At 36.6% G+C, this 18,686-nt stretch overlaps 1 protein-coding gene across 1 annotated transcript; it reads left to right on the plus strand.

Annotated features, from left to right (window-relative positions):
* The first annotated feature begins 6,076 nt into the window (after window positions 1-6,076).
* Window positions 6,077-7,558, plus strand: LOC131611524 (putative expansin-B2). The gene is made up of 4 exons (XM_058883518.1): window positions 6,077-6,307; window positions 6,612-6,724; window positions 6,857-7,035; window positions 7,108-7,558. The coding sequence occupies exons 1-4, from the start codon at window positions 6,112-6,114 to the stop codon at window positions 7,433-7,435; spliced, it is 816 nt and encodes a 271-aa protein (XP_058739501.1). The 5' UTR covers window positions 6,077-6,111; the 3' UTR covers window positions 7,436-7,558.
* The last annotated feature ends 11,128 nt before the right edge of the window (window positions 7,559-18,686 follow it).

Below are 18,686 nucleotides of genomic sequence, written 5' to 3' on the forward strand. Positions count from 1 at the left end.
TTGGCGGTTGGATTGATGGAGAGGTGGTGACAGGCGACCTCAGGGTCGAGTCCGGGCATCTCTGCGGCGCTCCAGGCGAACAGGTCGGCATTGGCTCGAAGGCAGGCTATGAGTTGCTTCCTTGGCAGGTCAGGGATACCCTTGCCGATCTTCACTGCTCTGTTGGGGTTGTCTCCCAGGGGGATCAGCTCGAAGTCTCCGTCGGGAACAGGTCGGACGGGATTCGATTGTGTTTCCTCCCCGGTCTTCAGTTCTTCTTGTGTGAACCTTGCATCGAGGTCGACTGAGCTGACGTTGGCCGTTGGAACCTGATCTTCCCGAGGACGCTTATCTTCGGCTCTTGGTTTCTTGTTGGAGCTGGTCGGAGGAGCGATCAGCTCTAGTCCTTTGACGGATGCATCGAAGATCCTTCTCGCGGCTTCAATGTCGGCGTTGATGGTGGCCACTTTCCCTGTCCTCGTGTAGAACTTCATCTTCAGATGGACTGTGGAGGGCACGGCAGTTAGCTCGGCCAGTGTTGGGCGTCCGATGATGCAGTTGTACAATGTTTTGCAGTCGATTACCAGAAACCTGGTTTTGACTTGTCTGGACGCTTCCCCTTCCCCGAAGGTGACAATCAGCTCGACGTAGCCCCATGGTTTGGTGGTGGCTCCGTTAAAACCTTGGAGGTCGGAACCCACATAGGGAGTGAGGTGCGAGTCGTCCAGCTGAAGTGTTTGGAAGAGGTGGGAGTACATAATGTCGACTGAACTGCCTTCATCTACCAGGACCCGTCGCACATCGAAGTTTGCCATTCTGGCTCGGACGAGAAGGGGAATGGTGGCATTTGGAGCTCCGCCGGGCAGTTCTTCGAGATAGAAAGTGATTGGCTCTGACTTTCCTCGGAATTTCCGAAGAGTAGGGCCGAGATCTGCATTGGCGCTGAGTAGCTCGTCGAACTTTCTCTTGACCGAACTGACGGTGAGAGAGCCGGGGTCGCCGCCGTTGGAGATGACCATTGCGGTGGGGAAATGTTCCCAGGTGCTGAGGGCGGTCGTCACGCCGACTGAAGGGATGAAGTCTTCCGGTCGGGTTACGGACAGCGCGACTTGGAGCGGTCTGCTGTCTGGTGAGTTCCCCTCGTCAGAGTTTCGAGGGATGTCTCTTCTGGAGGGTTCTCCCTTCTTGGTGTATTTTGCCAGGTGGCCCTCTTTGATCAGGGTCTCTATGGCATCTTTGAGATGTACGCATTCGTCGGTCATATGCCCGTGACTCTTGTGGTACTTGCAGTATTTGGACTTGTCCGTCCCCGGTCTTGTAGGATTTGACTTCGGGGGCCTGATGTTGGATTTCTTGAACTCGGCGTTCTGGCAGTCGGACAGGATTTTCTCCCGGGAGGTGTTCAAAGGAGTGTAGTCGTTGAAACGCCCTGCTGGTCCTCGCCGTTCTTTGACATCTCGGGCCCGGTCGTCCCTTCTTTTGTCTTGTCCTCGGCGCGACCCCGAGTCTTCGAGGTTTGAGCTGCGAGCGGCGCCACTGCCCCTCGGGGCTCTGATTGCGGCTGCCTCGCCTTCCTCAAAATCGATGAATACCTTTGCTTTGCTGAGGAGGTCATTCATCGAGTTTACCTTCTCGATCTTAATAGCTTTCTTGAAGTCACTGCCGGGGAGAAGTCCTCGTTCCAAGATGTACCTCTTCATGTAGTCTTTTGTCTGCACTTGGACGGCCTCCTTGTTGAATCTTTCAAGGTAATCTCGGAGAGGCTCGTTGGGTCCTTGGACTACGGCCTCGAGATTGGCTTCCGATTTCGGTTGCCGTCGGGAGGCTGTGAAGTGGCTCAAGAAGAGTTCTTTGAGCTCGGTCCAAGAATGGATGGAGTTCGAAGGGAGGTTCCTGTACCAATTCATCGCTCCCTTCCTGAGGGTGGTCGGGAAAATGCGGCACTTGATCGAGCCTCTGACGACGTGATAGTCCATGACCGCTTCGATACTCCGGATATGGTCGTCGGGGTCAGTGGTTCCGTCGTATTGGTCCAATGCTGGCGGTTTTTCCATCCCCCGAGGGAGGCGGGCTCTCCGTATACTAGCGGACAAGGGGCTGCGGAAGTCCTCCTCGTCACTCGGCCCTGGTGAATCGTAGTGCCTGTTTCGTCGGGGATCTTCTTGGTTGTTACCCGTCGTTGCTTTGGAGGGACCCCGACGGCCCTGTTCGGGGGAGGGGCTTCTTTGTTCAGCGGTTTCAGGTTTCTGGTTCTTCCTGTTCTTTCTGTGTGGAGAACGGGAACGAGTCCTCCGGCGGCGATGTCTTCTCGGGGGAGACCTTGAAGAGGACGGGGAACGCCGACGGTATCTTCTCGGCGGTGAGCGCGAGGAGGAATAGGAGTGTGACCTGTAGCGTCTCCGTGGGGAAGGGCGACGTCGCCGCTGTCTTTCCAGCTCGTGAATTCGGTCATCCTGAATTCTGAGGAGGCTGTTGGTCAGTTGTATTTCCTTGAGCAAGCGGACGGTAATGGGGTCAGTGCCTTCGGGAATGTTGAGCGGCTCCTCTTCTTCTCCATGACGGGCTCTCTGCCTCTCGGAGGTGTGGGTGAATGAGGAAGCATGTTGCCCGTCGCGAGGGTCGGTTTCATTCACATTCTGGGCATGTTCCGGCACGTTGGTCGTTCGGATCGGTTCGCCGTTCTGAACGTGCCCTTCTGGAGGAACATGGTCAACATTCTGGACCTGTTGTAGGACCTGCAGCAGCTGGGTGTCCTGGGTTTCATGCCCGGACCTTTGTCGCCGACGACTCCCCCGACGATGATTAGCTAGCTCGCGGGAGGATTCCTCGATCAGCTCTTGAAGGAGGAAAGGGTCAGCGCTTGGGATGTTGTTGTTGTCAGCCATGACGATTGGTGATGGTTAGCTTTGATCTTTGTTCTTTAAAGATGGGGAAGCAAGTTTCCCACAGACGGCGCCACTGATCGTACCTGATCAGAAGGATCGTCGTAGGCTGCTCGGACTGGATCTTCTAGGAAGGAGGAGGAGGGGGGTGTACCTGCAAGGTACTCCAATGCCAAAGTAAGATGACGAGCAGAGGAGCGCAAGTACTAGCTAAGAGTGAGTAAGAATTGAATACCTGACCCTCTAGTTGAAGAGGGTATATATAGCCCCCAGCGCTGGGCCATGATCTCGCTATTGGGTTGGATTCCCAAGCCCAACTAGGAATCCAACCCAATAGCGAGATCATGGCCCAGCGCTGGGGGCTATATATACCCTCTTCAACTAGAGGGTCAGGTATTCAATTCTTACTCACTCTTAGCTAGTACTTGCGCTCCTCTGCTCGTCATCTTACTTTGGCATTGGAGTACCTTGCAGGTACACCCCCCTCCTCCTCCTTCCTAGAAGATCCAGTCCGAGCAGCCTACGACGATCCTTCTGATCAGGTACGATCACTTGGGAACTTGCAGAGTTACCAAAAGGAAGTCGAACCATTAGTGTGAAGTGGGTGTTCAAGAAAAAGAAGAATGCACAAGGCAAAGTTGAAAGGTACAAGGCGCAACTTGTGGCAAAAGGATACAAGCAGAAGGAATTGATTATGACGAAGTATTTGCACCAGTTGCAAGAATGGAGACAATTCGACTGCTCATTTCTCAAGTTGCTCAATTCAAATGGCCAATATTTCAAAATGGATGTCAAATCAGCATTCTTGAATGGTGTACTCGAAGAAGAACTCTATGTCGAACAACCACCGGGATACATGAAAGACGAAAGCAAAGGAAAATTGCTAAGACTCAAGAAATCACTTTATGGATTAAAGCAGGCACCTCGGGCATGGAATACACGCATTGACACTTACTTCAAGAAGAACGGTTTCCAGCAATGTCCCTATGAACATGCCCTATATGTAAAAAAGAATAAAGGAAATATACTGCTCGTTGATCTCTATGTCGACGAATTTATTTTCCTGGGCAACAGTGATCAAATGATTGAAGAATTCAAAGGTCGAATGACACGAGAATTTGAGATGACGTACGTAGGTCAGATGAGTTTCTTTCTTTGTCTGGAAGTTCAACAAGAAGAAACTGGAATTTTTGTCTCACAAGAAAAATATGCAAAGGACATTCTGAACAGGTTTAAAATGGAAGGTTGCAATCCAATCTCGACACCAACACCAATCGATCCAGGAGTCAAGCTTTCTAAATTTGATGGGGGGAACGTGTCGAAGCAAAAAAATTTCGAAGCTTGGTCGGAAGTCTTCGATATCTCACATGCACTAGACCAGATCTTTCCCTAAGTGTCGGAATCTTGAGTCGATTTATGGAAGAACCAGTTCACACACACTGGAAAGCTTTGAAGATAATTCTTCATTACATCCAAGGAACTGTGTCACTTGGAATGTTTTACTCAAAAACAGAAGATTACAAGCTAACAGGTTACTCCGACGGCGATTGGTGTGGAGATATAGATGATCGAAAGAGTACATCAGGATATGTATTTTTATAAGAAATACTGCATTCACCTGGCTCTCAAGGAAGCAACCAATTGTGACACTGTCGACAATTTAATTTCTGGGGGAGTTTTGTTGGATAAATTAAATACGGTCTTGGAAAGCCAAAATACAAATTCTCCTAGGGTAGCCAAAATGGTTTATTCTCATAGGAAATAGTTAACCATTAAATGCTAAGTTTCTTTTATGCCTGTTTATGTTTTCCTGGTCTCTATATAAAGACCTTCTTTTGTAACTACAACTTTACTTTTGCAACAAACCTTTGCAAGTCAATATAAAGAGAGTAGTTTGATATGTTACCTTCACCTTTTGAAACATTATTTATGACTTGGTGTACGTACAAGTATTACTTACCACTTCTATTATAGTGTCCTAATTATAGCTATCTTCAGGACTATAGCAGAAGCTAATGCTAGCATTGAAATATTAAACTTTTTAATATATTTATGATACTTTCATGATCGCATAATCTAATGCTAGAATTGTATTTATAAGACATGGTTGGTGTTAAGTGTTTTTTCTAATTTGTTGTCAAAGCATGTATACAATTCTTGTTTATTTTATATTTTATTCATAAAGTTTAGATCAATGTTTAGGTGTGTTAGTTCCAAATTGTGGCCTACTTAAATGGTGTAAAACCGTGTGCAAAACTCCGCGGTTTTAATTAGCGGCCATGAGCAAACCGTGACAAGACCTAGGCAACTAAACCGTACGTATGCCATACATTAAATAAGAACCGTGCTCTTACAATCTGACCATTTTTTAGAACTGAGGCACCCTTAATCTAGATACCTAAAGCATGGCCTATACAAGCCACAAATGTATATAAAACATGGCCCAAACAAGAAAATCGTGGCTTATACTTTAGGTCGCGCCCGCATATCCCATAGTCAGGTTTCCGTGGCCAAATCGTGACCAAAACATAAAACAACAATTATTTTGTATATTGCCGCGGTTTCGTGGCCGTGGCAGATAACATTTTTTTTTGTAGTGAATGTTTCATAGGATTTTTTAATAGCCTAAGCCTAACCTATTTAATTAAATATATTTTTAAAAAAACATAAGCTTGACCTATTTATTAAATAAGTCTGATCTAACTTTACTTTAAGTAGGCTAGACTAAATTCCACTTTAAGCCGAACCTTTTAGAAAAGTCTATTAAAACTAATAACAAATCTGTTTTAATTTATTATTATTTTTTTTAAAACAAAAAGGGCCTTAGCCCAAAAGAAAACTACATCACAACCACACAAGGGGGTGATGAGTAATTTAGTATGTTTATTATATATTTTATATAATATAAACGGAAAAACTATCATTGCAAATTTTAGGTAATAAATATTCATTCTTATGTTTAAAAATTTTAATATTCGTTTTAATTTAATATATCCAAATTTAAATAAATTATTCTTTTGACTTTAGAAATATCACATTTCTTTAACTTTTTTGATTTTACGATTAAATATTTTTCTAAAATTTATCAGCATTTTATTACTGTTTAGAAAATCTGAACTCTATCTTTTTATAATTACAATATGTTTTTCAGTTAGAACTTCAAATCTATAAATACCTCAACATCCTCTTAGCTTTTCCTCAAATCATAGAGTACACTTACTACAACCAAAATCTCAGTGGTAGTGATATTATGGCTCTTACTTTAGGAACTACATTTTCTCATATACTCATATTTATAGGTTCACTCTTAATATTCCTAGTAACCCCTTCATCTTGTTTTAAGCCCAAAACACTTTTTAGTGTTTCTTCAAACTTCACAACTGATTCAGGTTATTCATCTACAATGGCTACTTGGTATGGACCTCCCGAAGGTGATGGGAGTGAAGGTATAAAATAAGTGTTGTATCTATAAAATTATTATTTTTTAAATAATTGTCACTTTTAGTTTATAATGTAATTCTAATTTTTATCTTTCAATTTTATTATATAATTAATAATTTTAATTTATTATAATTTAATAAAAATAACTATTCTCTCATTTATTTATCACATTTCCTTAATCCATATGAAATGATCAACTATAATATTTATTTTGGGATGGAGGGAGTATAATTTTTTGTCACATGTAGTTTTTTCTAGTAAAAATAAAGGTTAAAATAATTTTAATGAATACATTAATCAATTATGTAGGTGGTGCTTGTGGATACCAAAATGATGTTGGTCTTCCTCCTTTCAACTCAATGATATCAGCAGCAAACCCCTCCATCTATCAATCAGGCAAAGGTTGTGGTTCATGTTATCAGGTATAACAATTAAAAGAGAAGTTGTGAAAAAAATTAAAAAAATTATTAGTATTGACTTTTGAACTTTTTTTAAAGTTATTAAATATTTTTATTAAGAATTCACATATTGAATTTAATTTGTTCTAATATTAGGTGAAGTGCACTGAAAATCCGGCTTGCTCGGGAAACCCTATTACTATAGTTATCACTGATGAGTGTCCTGGTTGTGATCATTATTTTGATTTGAGTGGAAAAGCTTTCGGTTCCATGGCAATTTCAGGTCAAGCTGACAATCTACGCAATGCTGGAAAAATACAAGTCGAATATCAAAGGTACTATCTATGTTTCTTTATAAGAATTGTTTTGATATGTTTGTTTAAATTTTTCGAATTTTTTTTTTGCAGAGTTACATGCAATTACCCTGGTGTGCCGATAGCTTTCCATGTTGACTTTGGATCTAACCAAGACTATTTTGCAACTGTTATTGAATACGAGAATGGGGATGGTGATCTCAAAACAGTTGAAATCAAAGAAGAAAATTCGGAAACTTGGGAAGCTATGCAACAATCATGGGGTGCTGTTTGGAAATTTAATAAAGGGGCACAATTAAATGAACCATTTTCTATTAGGCTAACAACAATTGAGTCTGGAAAAATGTTTGTGGCTAATAATGTGATTCCTGTAGGTTGGAAGCCAGGTCAAACTTACCGAGCAATTGGAAATATTAATTAAACCTAAAAGGTCTATATATTTGGATTAGGACTATGTATCAAACTCAATGAAGTCCTTTTAAAGTGGATTTTGGATTGTAATATGTAATCAATTAATAATAAAATTGTACAATTATTTATAATATATTATGTCATTTATACATTTATTCTTTATTAATTCACAAAAAAAAAGATCTTAAGTAAAATAGGAAGTGCTCAGGGTAGTCCACTTGTTACCGATGAATTTATAGAAAATAGGTTGACGGTATCATATACCCAAATCCTAGTAGAAGTTGACATTACATAAACCCTAGCCAAATAGATAACTATAAGGGATACTGGATTAAATAAGTTGAAGCAACCAATCGAATATGAATGGAAGCCTAAATATTGTGAGAAGTGCCAAAGAGTTGGCCATAATTGTGTTTAAGTGAATAGGAAAATTCCAAAATAATAGAGGCCAAAAGAATCTAATTTGGGTGAGACAAAGGCAAATGCACCTGAGGAGAAGGAAATGGAGAAAACAGTAGAGGATGAAGGTACAAGCTGGACTGCTATTGAAATAAATAAAAGAGGAAAAGAGGTTGTCAAAGAAGGAATGCCAGAGGTAATTTTTAGTCACAATACTTTTGAATCACTTAGTCTTTTGAATGAGGCCTTGGTGATTAAAGACAATACGTGATGATATCATAGAATGTTAGGGGGCTAAGTAAACCATGTAAGATCTTAGAGATAAGTTCATTCTATGTAATCTTAGACCTGAAATAGCTATATTGATTGAAACTAGGGCAAGAATTAATAAAGCCAAAGTTATAAGGGATACATTAAAATTCAAGGGTAGGTACTTGGATAATTATGAGAAACATGATAATGGTCATATTTGGCTTATGTGGGATGATAATAGAGTTGAAGTTAGGCACATGAGTAATATTAGCCAACTTATACACTGGGGAGTTTATGACCAGAGGGGGGGTTTTCTTAACTTGATCACAACCATCTATGCTAAGAATCAACTGGACCAAAGAAGATTGCTATGAAGGGATATTGAAAGATTGCATCAAAATCAACAGGGGCCTTGGGTTTTGCTGGGAGACTTTAATAATGTTCTTTGAGCTCAGGACAGAGTTAGAGGCAAAATTGTGACAGAGGAAAAATTTGTTGAATTAGAGAACATGATGGAAAAGGTTGGTTTGGTTGAAATGGATAGTTTCGGAGATTATTGCACTTGGTCAAACAAACAAATGGATTGCAACATCTACTCTTGGATTGATAGAATCCCAGGTAATATGGATTTGCTGCTAATCAATGCAGACTCTACCCTTACTGTGATGGCTCCCATTGTATTAGATCATGCATTACTTTGCATTAAGGGGAAAGACAAGGTATACAATAGAGGAATCATTTAAAATTCAAAAATTGCATTGTGTAGATGAAAGGCTTTCACAAAGTTGTAGATGATAATGGGAGACAAAATATTTCAGAGTCCTCTATGCACATTCTTTGGCATAAACTCAAAAGGTTAAAGTTCACCATTAAATATCTGAGTAAACCTCTCCATGGACTCCATAATAAAGTGGAACAAGCTATAAGGGAATTGGGTGAAGCCCAATTATTTTTCACTGATGACAAAATGAATCTAGAGATAATTGAGAAGGTGAAATACTGGACTGACCATGTGCTCAAATGGATGGACATAGAAGATATGGATTTGAGGTAAAAAGCAAAAACTGACTGGCTTATACTTAGAGATGAAAACAATGCATATTTCCATGCATCCATTAAGTCTAAAAAGATAATTACATGAGAAGTATAACCAAAGAGGATGGCACTTTTGTTTTTTACCATGACCAAATTGAGTAAGAGGTTCTCAGCTTCTATGATTCACTGATGGGAACTATGGAGGAAAGGCTTGAAGGGGTCAATTATGCAGTCATGAGAAAGGGTAAGCATCTAACTCAAGGGAAAATGGATTTCTCATTCATCCTGTCAGCATTAAGGAAAGTATGGAAGATTTTAAGGGCATTAGGGATAATAAAACACCTGACATAGAGGGTTATGGAGCCAGTATTTTCAAAAACACTTGGGAGATAGTTGGTGTTAATGTGTGTGAAGCTATCAAAGAGTTCTTCCAAAAAGGTGGGCTGCATAGAGGCTTTAACTGCATTGTAGTTGCTTTGATTCCTAAGTGTAATATCCCACATTAATCTAAGCATTGTTAAGAGATACTAAGAAGAAATATGGATTATTATAGTGGATTAGTTAGAATCCAACTAAGTGGCATATTGGTAATTACCACTTAGTTGGAGGGCATTATGGACCTTGATCTCTATTGCATGGTCATAAGGGCATGTTTGGTTGGTTAGTTGTTATAAGTCAGAATTTTTGAGAAGAGAATGGTTAGAAGCAAGAGAGAGGAAGGAGAAAGAAGTAGTTCAAGTTTCATTTTCGCAACAATGGTGCAGCTTCCACTAAAACGGTAATAACTCTCAACTCGTAACTTCGATCGTAACGATTTTGGTCCCATTGGAAAGCTAACGAAATTCTCTTCGATTTGCACATATGGTCCGCGTTCATAGCTTCTGTTTTGAAGGAGAAAACTGAGCTTGAAGTTGGGACATGCATGCTGATTGTGCGTTAAAGAGTGAATACGGGTTTGATGAAGATGAAGTGAAACTTTGACTATGGTGAGGGTTCAATGGCTGCATGATCATCCTCTCAACCTCCTTTTTAGCAAGGTGAGTCCTTAGTTAGATACTTTGGGGTTTAATATGCAAGGGCTTATGTTTGGGGAAAGAGGGTTGTGAGAAATTATCATAAATCCATGACATTAACATGCTAATTGTGATAATTGTTAGATGTTTCTGTCATTTACTGGTTGGCTATATCTTTGATCATTGCTGCATGTTAGAAATCTGTTGGAATTATATGTGTGATGCTGGAAATCAATTGAAAGCAATTGGGACTGTTTTAGAACCTTTAGGATGCAGAAAATGCAATTCTGGGCCATTTTTCGTGCCCGTAACCGGTTACGGATTTGGCGTAACCCGTTACGCTGGGTTAAAAGGGAAAAATCAGCAAACTTCGGAAATTCGTAACTTTCGGCTCGGGTATCGAAATTGCGCAAACTTTATATCGTTGGAAAGCTAGCGACGTATACTTTCTAATAAAATTGGTCCCCAAACCAGAATGTTTGATTTAACAATAGTGGAACCCCACTTAGTGAATCAATGAACTAGTATGAGAACTTATGTCTCTATCATTCGATTAATAATTCTCATGTTATGCGTGACATATATTTTCTATTGCTTACTATGAATGTGACATCCATATTTGAGAATGTTATGCCATTATGTTTTATACATGAAAATATGAGGACACCGTCGTTTTGGTTAAACGACTGGTTTGATTGTATTGTTTGTGACCTTGACATTACGTCATATTTCTGTATGCTTGAATCGAAGTGGCCGGAAGGCTAGATTGGGACGCTGCTCCGACTATGTAGTCTATGAGCCCTCCCGGACCGTGTAGTCCAATGGAATAACCCGTTCATGTGTATTATTCGATATGGTGTGCATCTGAGCTACCGTTGCAGTGTGCTCGTGAGTTTCCGTACGGGGTTTTACTCACTTGGCGTTAACACACTTGCATGCTCGGTATGGTGGGGTTATGTGGCCATGTAGGCTAATGCATAATGAGGTAACTCACCTCTAGTAAAGTCACGTAGACTAATACTAGGCTTTCGCCAGATGGGCTCAGGCGTCAAGGTGGCGGTTTGTACTCGGCGTAACTCACTAGCGTGAAGAAGGTTAACGGGACAATGACGCTAATTAGGCTAAGGTCATCTCGCGGCCACTTAGGCTTGTGCGAACCCGTTTAACCGTCTTGCAATGTGCTTGTACAAGTCCCTTGATAATAGGCAGGAGGTTACTCATCGAGGATGCATTTATTCCATAATCTAGCCGAGGTTGTTACACTTCTGGATTCCCCGTATATGGATACGGGTTTGCATACTTGTTTGCTATACAATGTGTATTTGTTTGAGGCAAGTCCAATGGTGGGCGAGTCACTTTGTTTTCTCTGTACTTGTACCAGATGTGAGGATAAACCCCGGGTAAATAGTGTATTCGGTTCTGATGCATGTACCCTGTAGAACCGAGTGGACCCATAGGATAGGAGGACTCACTGAGATTTAGTAATCTCACCCCAATCAACTTATATTTTTTTCAGGTGTAGTTTAGTAGCGTTTGTTCAGTAGCAGGTTTGGACTGGAGACTTGGAAGTGATGACGGCTCGGAGACCTTGTCTGATCTCATCTTTCCGCTGTGCAGATCCATTGAAGACACATGTGTTGTAATTCTTAGTAGAATTTCAGGTTGTATTTTATATGGATCTCTCTATATCTATGGCTTTTGTATGTACTCAATACCAATTTTAATGTTTCATGCATAATATACTAGTCAGTTATGTATGGGGTGTTACACTAAGTGTACTAGGATTAAGATGATTAAGGACCATCAACCAATATCCTGCCGCACTACTGTCTACAGGATCATTTCTAAAGTTCTGACTTCCAGATTAAGCAAAGTAATAAATACTCTGGTTAGCAAGAATCGGGCTGCATTTGTCAAAGGTCAACATCTGCATGATTAATCTTATTGGCATATGAGTTGATTAGGGGTTATAACATGAAGAATACCCCCCCTAAGTGCATGATGCAAATTGATCTCTAAAAAATCTATGACATGGTGGATTGGAGATCTCTTGAGAAAATCTTAAAGGAGTTTGGTTTCCCTAGCAAATTTATTAAATGGACAATGAAAACTGTCAGAACTATAAGATATAGATTCAACATAAATGGCACTTATATAAGAATCATGGTGGCTAAAAGAGGTATGAGGTATGGTGATCCAATCTCTCCTTTACTTTTTGTTCTAATGAGGGAGTATCTAACCATAGTTCTGCACCAACTGGACAACATTCTTGATTTTAACTATCATACCAAGTGTGAAAAATTAAAAATCAATAGTCTATCTTTTGCAAATGATCTGCTACTTTTTACAAGGGAGATAATATTTCTATAGATCTAATGCTAAAGCAATTTGATAAGTTCTATCTGACCACTGGCGTAAAGGTGAAACCAAAGAAATTCTCCATTTATTTAGGAGTTGTTGATGGAAAGATCAAAGATCAGATGAAGTTGCTAGCTGGGTTTTAGGAAGGCTCCCTCCCTTTCAGATACCTAGGTATCCATCTTATTAGTAAGAAGTTAGTTGTTAAGCATTATTTGGTTCTGAATGAGAGGATTATGCACATAATGCTGGGGTAAGCCCTAATAGCCAATCAGTATTAGCTGTATATGCTTTTTGTATCATGACCTTGATATATATTGTTTGTTAATATATATACTTGTTAGGCATTATATTTATTATGTTATTTGTATATGATATAATAAAGTCCTTAGAATAATAAGTATTAAAAGATATTAAACTAAAACAAAATACAAAATTATATGATTGATTTTCTTATTATTAATTCTTACAATGAGGATTGTATTTTCAAAATGATAACGAAAAGACAAAGTTAAGGAAAATTTAGAGAAAAGTCAAAGATATAATTGGAATTTAGATAATGCTGCAAATTAAAATAGTAAGTTTTATTTATGTTTTGTTTATATAATTGGACTTTATCGTTTGTAATAAACGGTCATTATTACCGCTATCAAAGAATTTTTATTTTCTTTTGAAAATTAAAAATAAATTTACTTAAATGTAGTACGGGAAAAATGTGTTACTTTTTACAATTAGTTATGTTACTAATATAGAAGTCAATGAGACAAATATTTATAAGTAAAAAAATAGGGAGCGTATCTGGTGAGAACTAATACGTATGTGAGAAACAAGAACTATTAATATGAATCATTGAATTTCATTAACGTTTAAGATTTAAAGTTTTTAATATGAAGATCACCTCACATAAATTTTATCTCTTATGCTCAATATTTAAACTTTCCATATGAAGAGATTGTTACTGAAAATAATTCTACTTGATGAATTAATCATTATTAAAATAAGGATTAATACCATTTTACCTCTGCCATATAGGCGTGTTTTGCTTTACCCCCTAAAAAAAACTTATTGGACAAACATTGCCAAATAAAGATTCAATCAAATTTGACCGTGGATCAAAATTCCAACAGAATCCGCATACGTGGCATGCGCATGTGGCATTTTTTATTATTTATTTATTTTTAATTTCCACGTGGAATTTTGTTTTTTTTTTCAATTTTTTTAATTATTTTTTCCAATTTTTTTTTAATTTTTTTTTAAAATTTATTTTTATTATATATAAATCTGCAGGTATTGTCAAATCCGTAGGTAAATCCGCAGATATTTTTAAATCCGCAGGTATTGTCAAATTCGCAGGTAAATCCGCAGGTATTTTTATAGGTAAATCCGCAGGTATTGTCAAATCCGCATATTTTTTAAATCCGTAGGTAAATCCGCAGGTATTGTCAAATCCGCAGGTAAATTCGCAAGTATTGTCAAATTCATAGGTATTGTCAAATCCGCAGGTATTTTTAAAGGTAAATCTGCAGATATTTTTAAATCCGTAGGTATTGTCAAATTCGCAAGTAAATCCGCAGGTAAATCCGCAAGAATTGTCAAATTCGCAAGTAAATCCTCTGGTATTGTCAAATTCATAGGTAACTCCGCAGGTATTGTCAAATATTTTTTTAAAAATGTAAAAAAAAAAATATAAAAAAAAAATATTTAAAAAATTTAAAAAAATATGAACTCTATCTTTTAAAATTACAATATGTTTTTCAGTTAGAACTTCAAATCTATAAATACCTCAACATCCTCTTAGCTTTTCCTCAAATCATAGAGTACACTTACTACAACCAAAATCTCAGTGGTAGTGATATTATGGCTCTTACTTTAGGAACTACATTTTCTCATATACTCATATTTATAGGTTCACTCTTAATATTCCTAGTAACCGCTTCATCTTGTTTTAAGTCCAAAAAACTTTTTAGTGTTTCTTCAAACTTCACAACTGATTCAGGTTATTCATCTACAATGGCTACTTGGTATGGACCTCCCGAAGGTGATGGGAGTGAAGGTACAAAATAGTATTGTATCTATAAAATTATTATTTTTTAAGTAATTGTGACTTTTAGTTTATAATGTAATTCTAATTTTTATATTTCAATTTTATTATCTAATTAATACTTTTTAATTTATTATAGTTTAAAAAAAACTATTCTCTCATTTATTTATCACATTTCCTTAATTCATATGAAATGGTCAACTATAATAATTATTTTGGGATGGAGGGAGTATAATTTTTTGTCACATGTAGTTTTTTCTAGTAAAAATAAGGCAAAATACTATTTTTCGTCCCTTAGCTTTATCGGGGTCCTTTTTGGTCCCTAAACTAAAAATTCCAAAGTTATTAACTATGTCCATTTTGAATATTTTTTTTGCTTCTGCAGCAAGTTATTAACTACTACTGCCATTTTATTATTATTATTATTATTATTATTATTATTATTATTATTATTATTATTATTATTATTAGTACTATTATTATTATTACTACTATTTTTATTACTATTATTATTATTATTACTATTATTATTATTATTATCTCTATTATTATTACTATTACTATTATTATTAGTAGTATTTGTATTTTTAGTATCAGTATTATTATTATTAGTATTACTGTTAGTACTATTATTATTAGTTTTATAAGCACTATTATTATTAATACTATTATTAATACTATTATTACTATTACTACTATCTCTATTATTATAATTACTAGTGTTATTATTGTTACTATTTGTATTATTAATAATATTAGTATTAATATTATTATTATTATTTATGTAAATAATTATTATAGTAATAATATTAATAATAATAGTAATAATATTATTAATATTATTACTATTATAATTAATTAATATTATTATAATTATTATTAATATTATTACTATTATAATTGTTTACATTAATAATAATAAGGCTAAGTTACAGTTTTGGTCCCACTGTTTTGACATTTTCACGATTTTTGTCCTCTTATTTTCTTTTTAAACAGTTTTGGTCCCCCATCCCAATTTTGAACTAATTGGTCATGTACGATTCATGTACGGTCATGTACTGTTCATGTACGGTCATTTACTGTTCATGGACGGATCATGCACTGTTTATGAACAAAATTAGGATGGGGGACTAAAACTGTTTAAAAAGAAAATTGGGGGACCAAAATCGTGAAAATACCAAAACAGGAGGACTAAAACTGTAATTTAGCCTAATAATATTTATAATAATAATAATTATAATAGTAATAATATTTATAATAATATAATAGTAATACTTCTAATAATGATACTAATAATTATAATAGTACTCACACTAATAATACTAATATTAATAATAATAAAAATAGTAACAATAATAACAGTAATAATTATAATAATAGAGATAGTAGTAATAGTAATAATACTATTAATAATAGTAGTAGTAGTAATAATAATAATAATAGTGCTTAAAAAAATAATAATAGTACTAACAGTAATACTAATAATAATAATACTGATACTAAAAGTACTAATACTACTACTAATAATAATAATAGTAATAGTAATAATAATAATAATAATAATAGAGATAATAATAATAATAATAGTAATAATAATAATAATAGTAATAAAAATAGTAGTAATAATAATAATAGAACTAATAATACTAATAATAATAATAATAATAATAGTGCTGATACTAAAAAGACTAATAATATTAATTGTAATAATAATAATAATAGTAATAATAATAATAATAATAATAATAATAATAATAATAATAATAAAATGGCAGTAGTAGTTAATAACTTGCTGCAGAAGGAAAACAAATAATCAAAATGGACATAGCCTAGTAGTACACCTGTTTGTTCAATAACTAAGGTGTCTTGAGTTCAAACCTTGTTTGGAGGAAAAACCTTGGAATTTTTATTGAATTTTATGGACTTTGGTGATAATATATGCCACGTAATTTGCCATGCGTACAAAACATGGACACGTCAGACTCCACAATACATTATTTAACGTCCATTTTCATCAATTTAACGGAAAGGACTAACGTGCAATTTTTTTTAATAGATAAGGGGTCTATTTGAACGTTTTAAAAGTATAGGGACCAAAATGGACCCCGAGGTAAAGTTAAGGGACGAAAAAGGGTATTTTTCCTAAAAATAAAGGTTAAAATAATTTTAATGAATACACTAATCGATTATGTAGGTGGTGCTTGTGGATACCAAAATGATGTTGGTCTGCCTCCTTTCAACTCAATGATATCAGCAGCAAACCCCTCCATCTACCAATCAGACAAAGGTTGTGGTTCATGTTATCAGGTCTAACAGTTAAATATCTTAACTATTGACTTTATTTGTTTGAAAGTTATTAAATATTTTTATTAAAAATTCATATATTGGATTTATTTTGTTCTAATTTTAGGTGAAGTCCACTGAAAATTCTGCTTGCTCCGAGAACCCTATTACTGTAGTTATCACTGATGAGTGTCCTGGTTGTGATCATTATTTTGATTTGAGTGGAAAAGCTTTCGGTTCCATGGCAATTCCAGGTCAAGGTGACAATCTACGCAACGTTGGAAAAATAACTGTCGAATATCAGAATTACTATCTATGTTTCTTTATAAGAATTGTTTTGATATGTTTGTTTAAATTTTTCGACTTTTTTTTGCAGAGTTGCATGCAAGTACCCCGGTGTGCCGATAGCTTTCCATGTTGACTCAGGATCTAACCAAGACTATTTTGCAACTGTTATTGAATATGAGAACGGGGGTGGTGATCTCAAAACAGTTGAACTCAAAGAAGGAAATTCAGAAACTTGGGAAGCTATGCAACAATCATGGGGTGCTGTTTGGAAAATTAATAAAGGGCACAGTTAAATGCACCATTTTCTTTTAGGCTAACAACAATGGAGTCTGGAAAAATGTTTGTGGCTAATAATGTGATTCCTGTATGTTGGCAGCCAGGTAAAACTTACCGAGCAACTGGAAATATTAATTAAACCTAAAAGGTCTGTATATTTGGATTAGCAGTATATATTTGGATTTTGGATTGCAATGTGTAATCAAGTAATAATAAAATTAGACTTTTTCTTTTGAAGTAATCAAGATATTATAAAAGGCAGAACTAAGGGTTCTCCAATCCGATTACACCAAGAGACGGTAAAAACCGACTAAAAAAATTATACACCAATTACAATTACGAGAGGAAATACAACAACTCCTTACAAAACTCGTAAAATGTATAATTGGGGTGAGTAATATTCCCATAAAATGACCACCTCCAAACCAAAAGCTTAATGTTCCATATTCACGTTAAAGAATAAGTGTCAATCCATAAAATTTGACAAACACTCTTCATTAAAACTATCTCCTTTACCAACCCAAAAAGCTATATCACACCAAATTTTCTTCACCACCCCACAACTAAAAAAGAGATGATTACTGTGGTGTCGTTTGTTTTACCTCCCCGTTTCACTTGGGAGGACGGCACGCTAGACCCTTCACGCGAAATTTGGAAGGAGAATGCGCCCGGGATTGGATGAATTTTGTTTCAGTTCTTCCTACGATATCACACGAACTTTCTTATTTGTCCTACGAGTAGGAAAGGGAAAAAAAGATCTCAACTAAACCCTAGGAGTTTGCTAAGTGTGGGGATTTCACCTAGACTAGAAATTCTGCAGTTCGGGCGGTCGGTTATACATAGGGAAGAGTTTAAGCACCCTACATATCCGTAGTACTCTACGGGAACCTTCTCTGTGTCATTGTGATTGTGTTTATTGCTAATGATTGGGAAAGTTTCTCCTTTGTGTTAGGAGAGAGAATTGAATTGATTTGAAAAAAGACAGACAGACAGACAAACTCACTATTTTTGGTATTTTATTAGCTCGCTGAGATTCCTTGTGAACCTCATGCCTACATATCCCTAGTGGAAGTCAGAGCTTAATGTAGTTCGGGGAACTAACTAGGGAAATTAATTATTTTTGGTGCCTTGCTTGAAGCTCAAGGTTGAAGCTTTGAATTAAGTCTCTGTTTACAGTAAAGAGACATGAAGTCATCTTTATAGAGAAGTACTTCTACTATTCTACCACAAACATTAAAAGAGTGACAGAATAACTGAATTCATTTCATTAAGAGAGGGAGCCTACTTTGTTGATCAAGTATGACAACTAACATGCC

The sequence above is a fragment of the Vicia villosa genome, linkage group LG6, assembly GCF_029867415.1.
Source record: "Vicia villosa cultivar HV-30 ecotype Madison, WI linkage group LG6, Vvil1.0, whole genome shotgun sequence".
NCBI classification, from domain to species: Eukaryota; Viridiplantae; Streptophyta; class Magnoliopsida; order Fabales; family Fabaceae; genus Vicia; species Vicia villosa.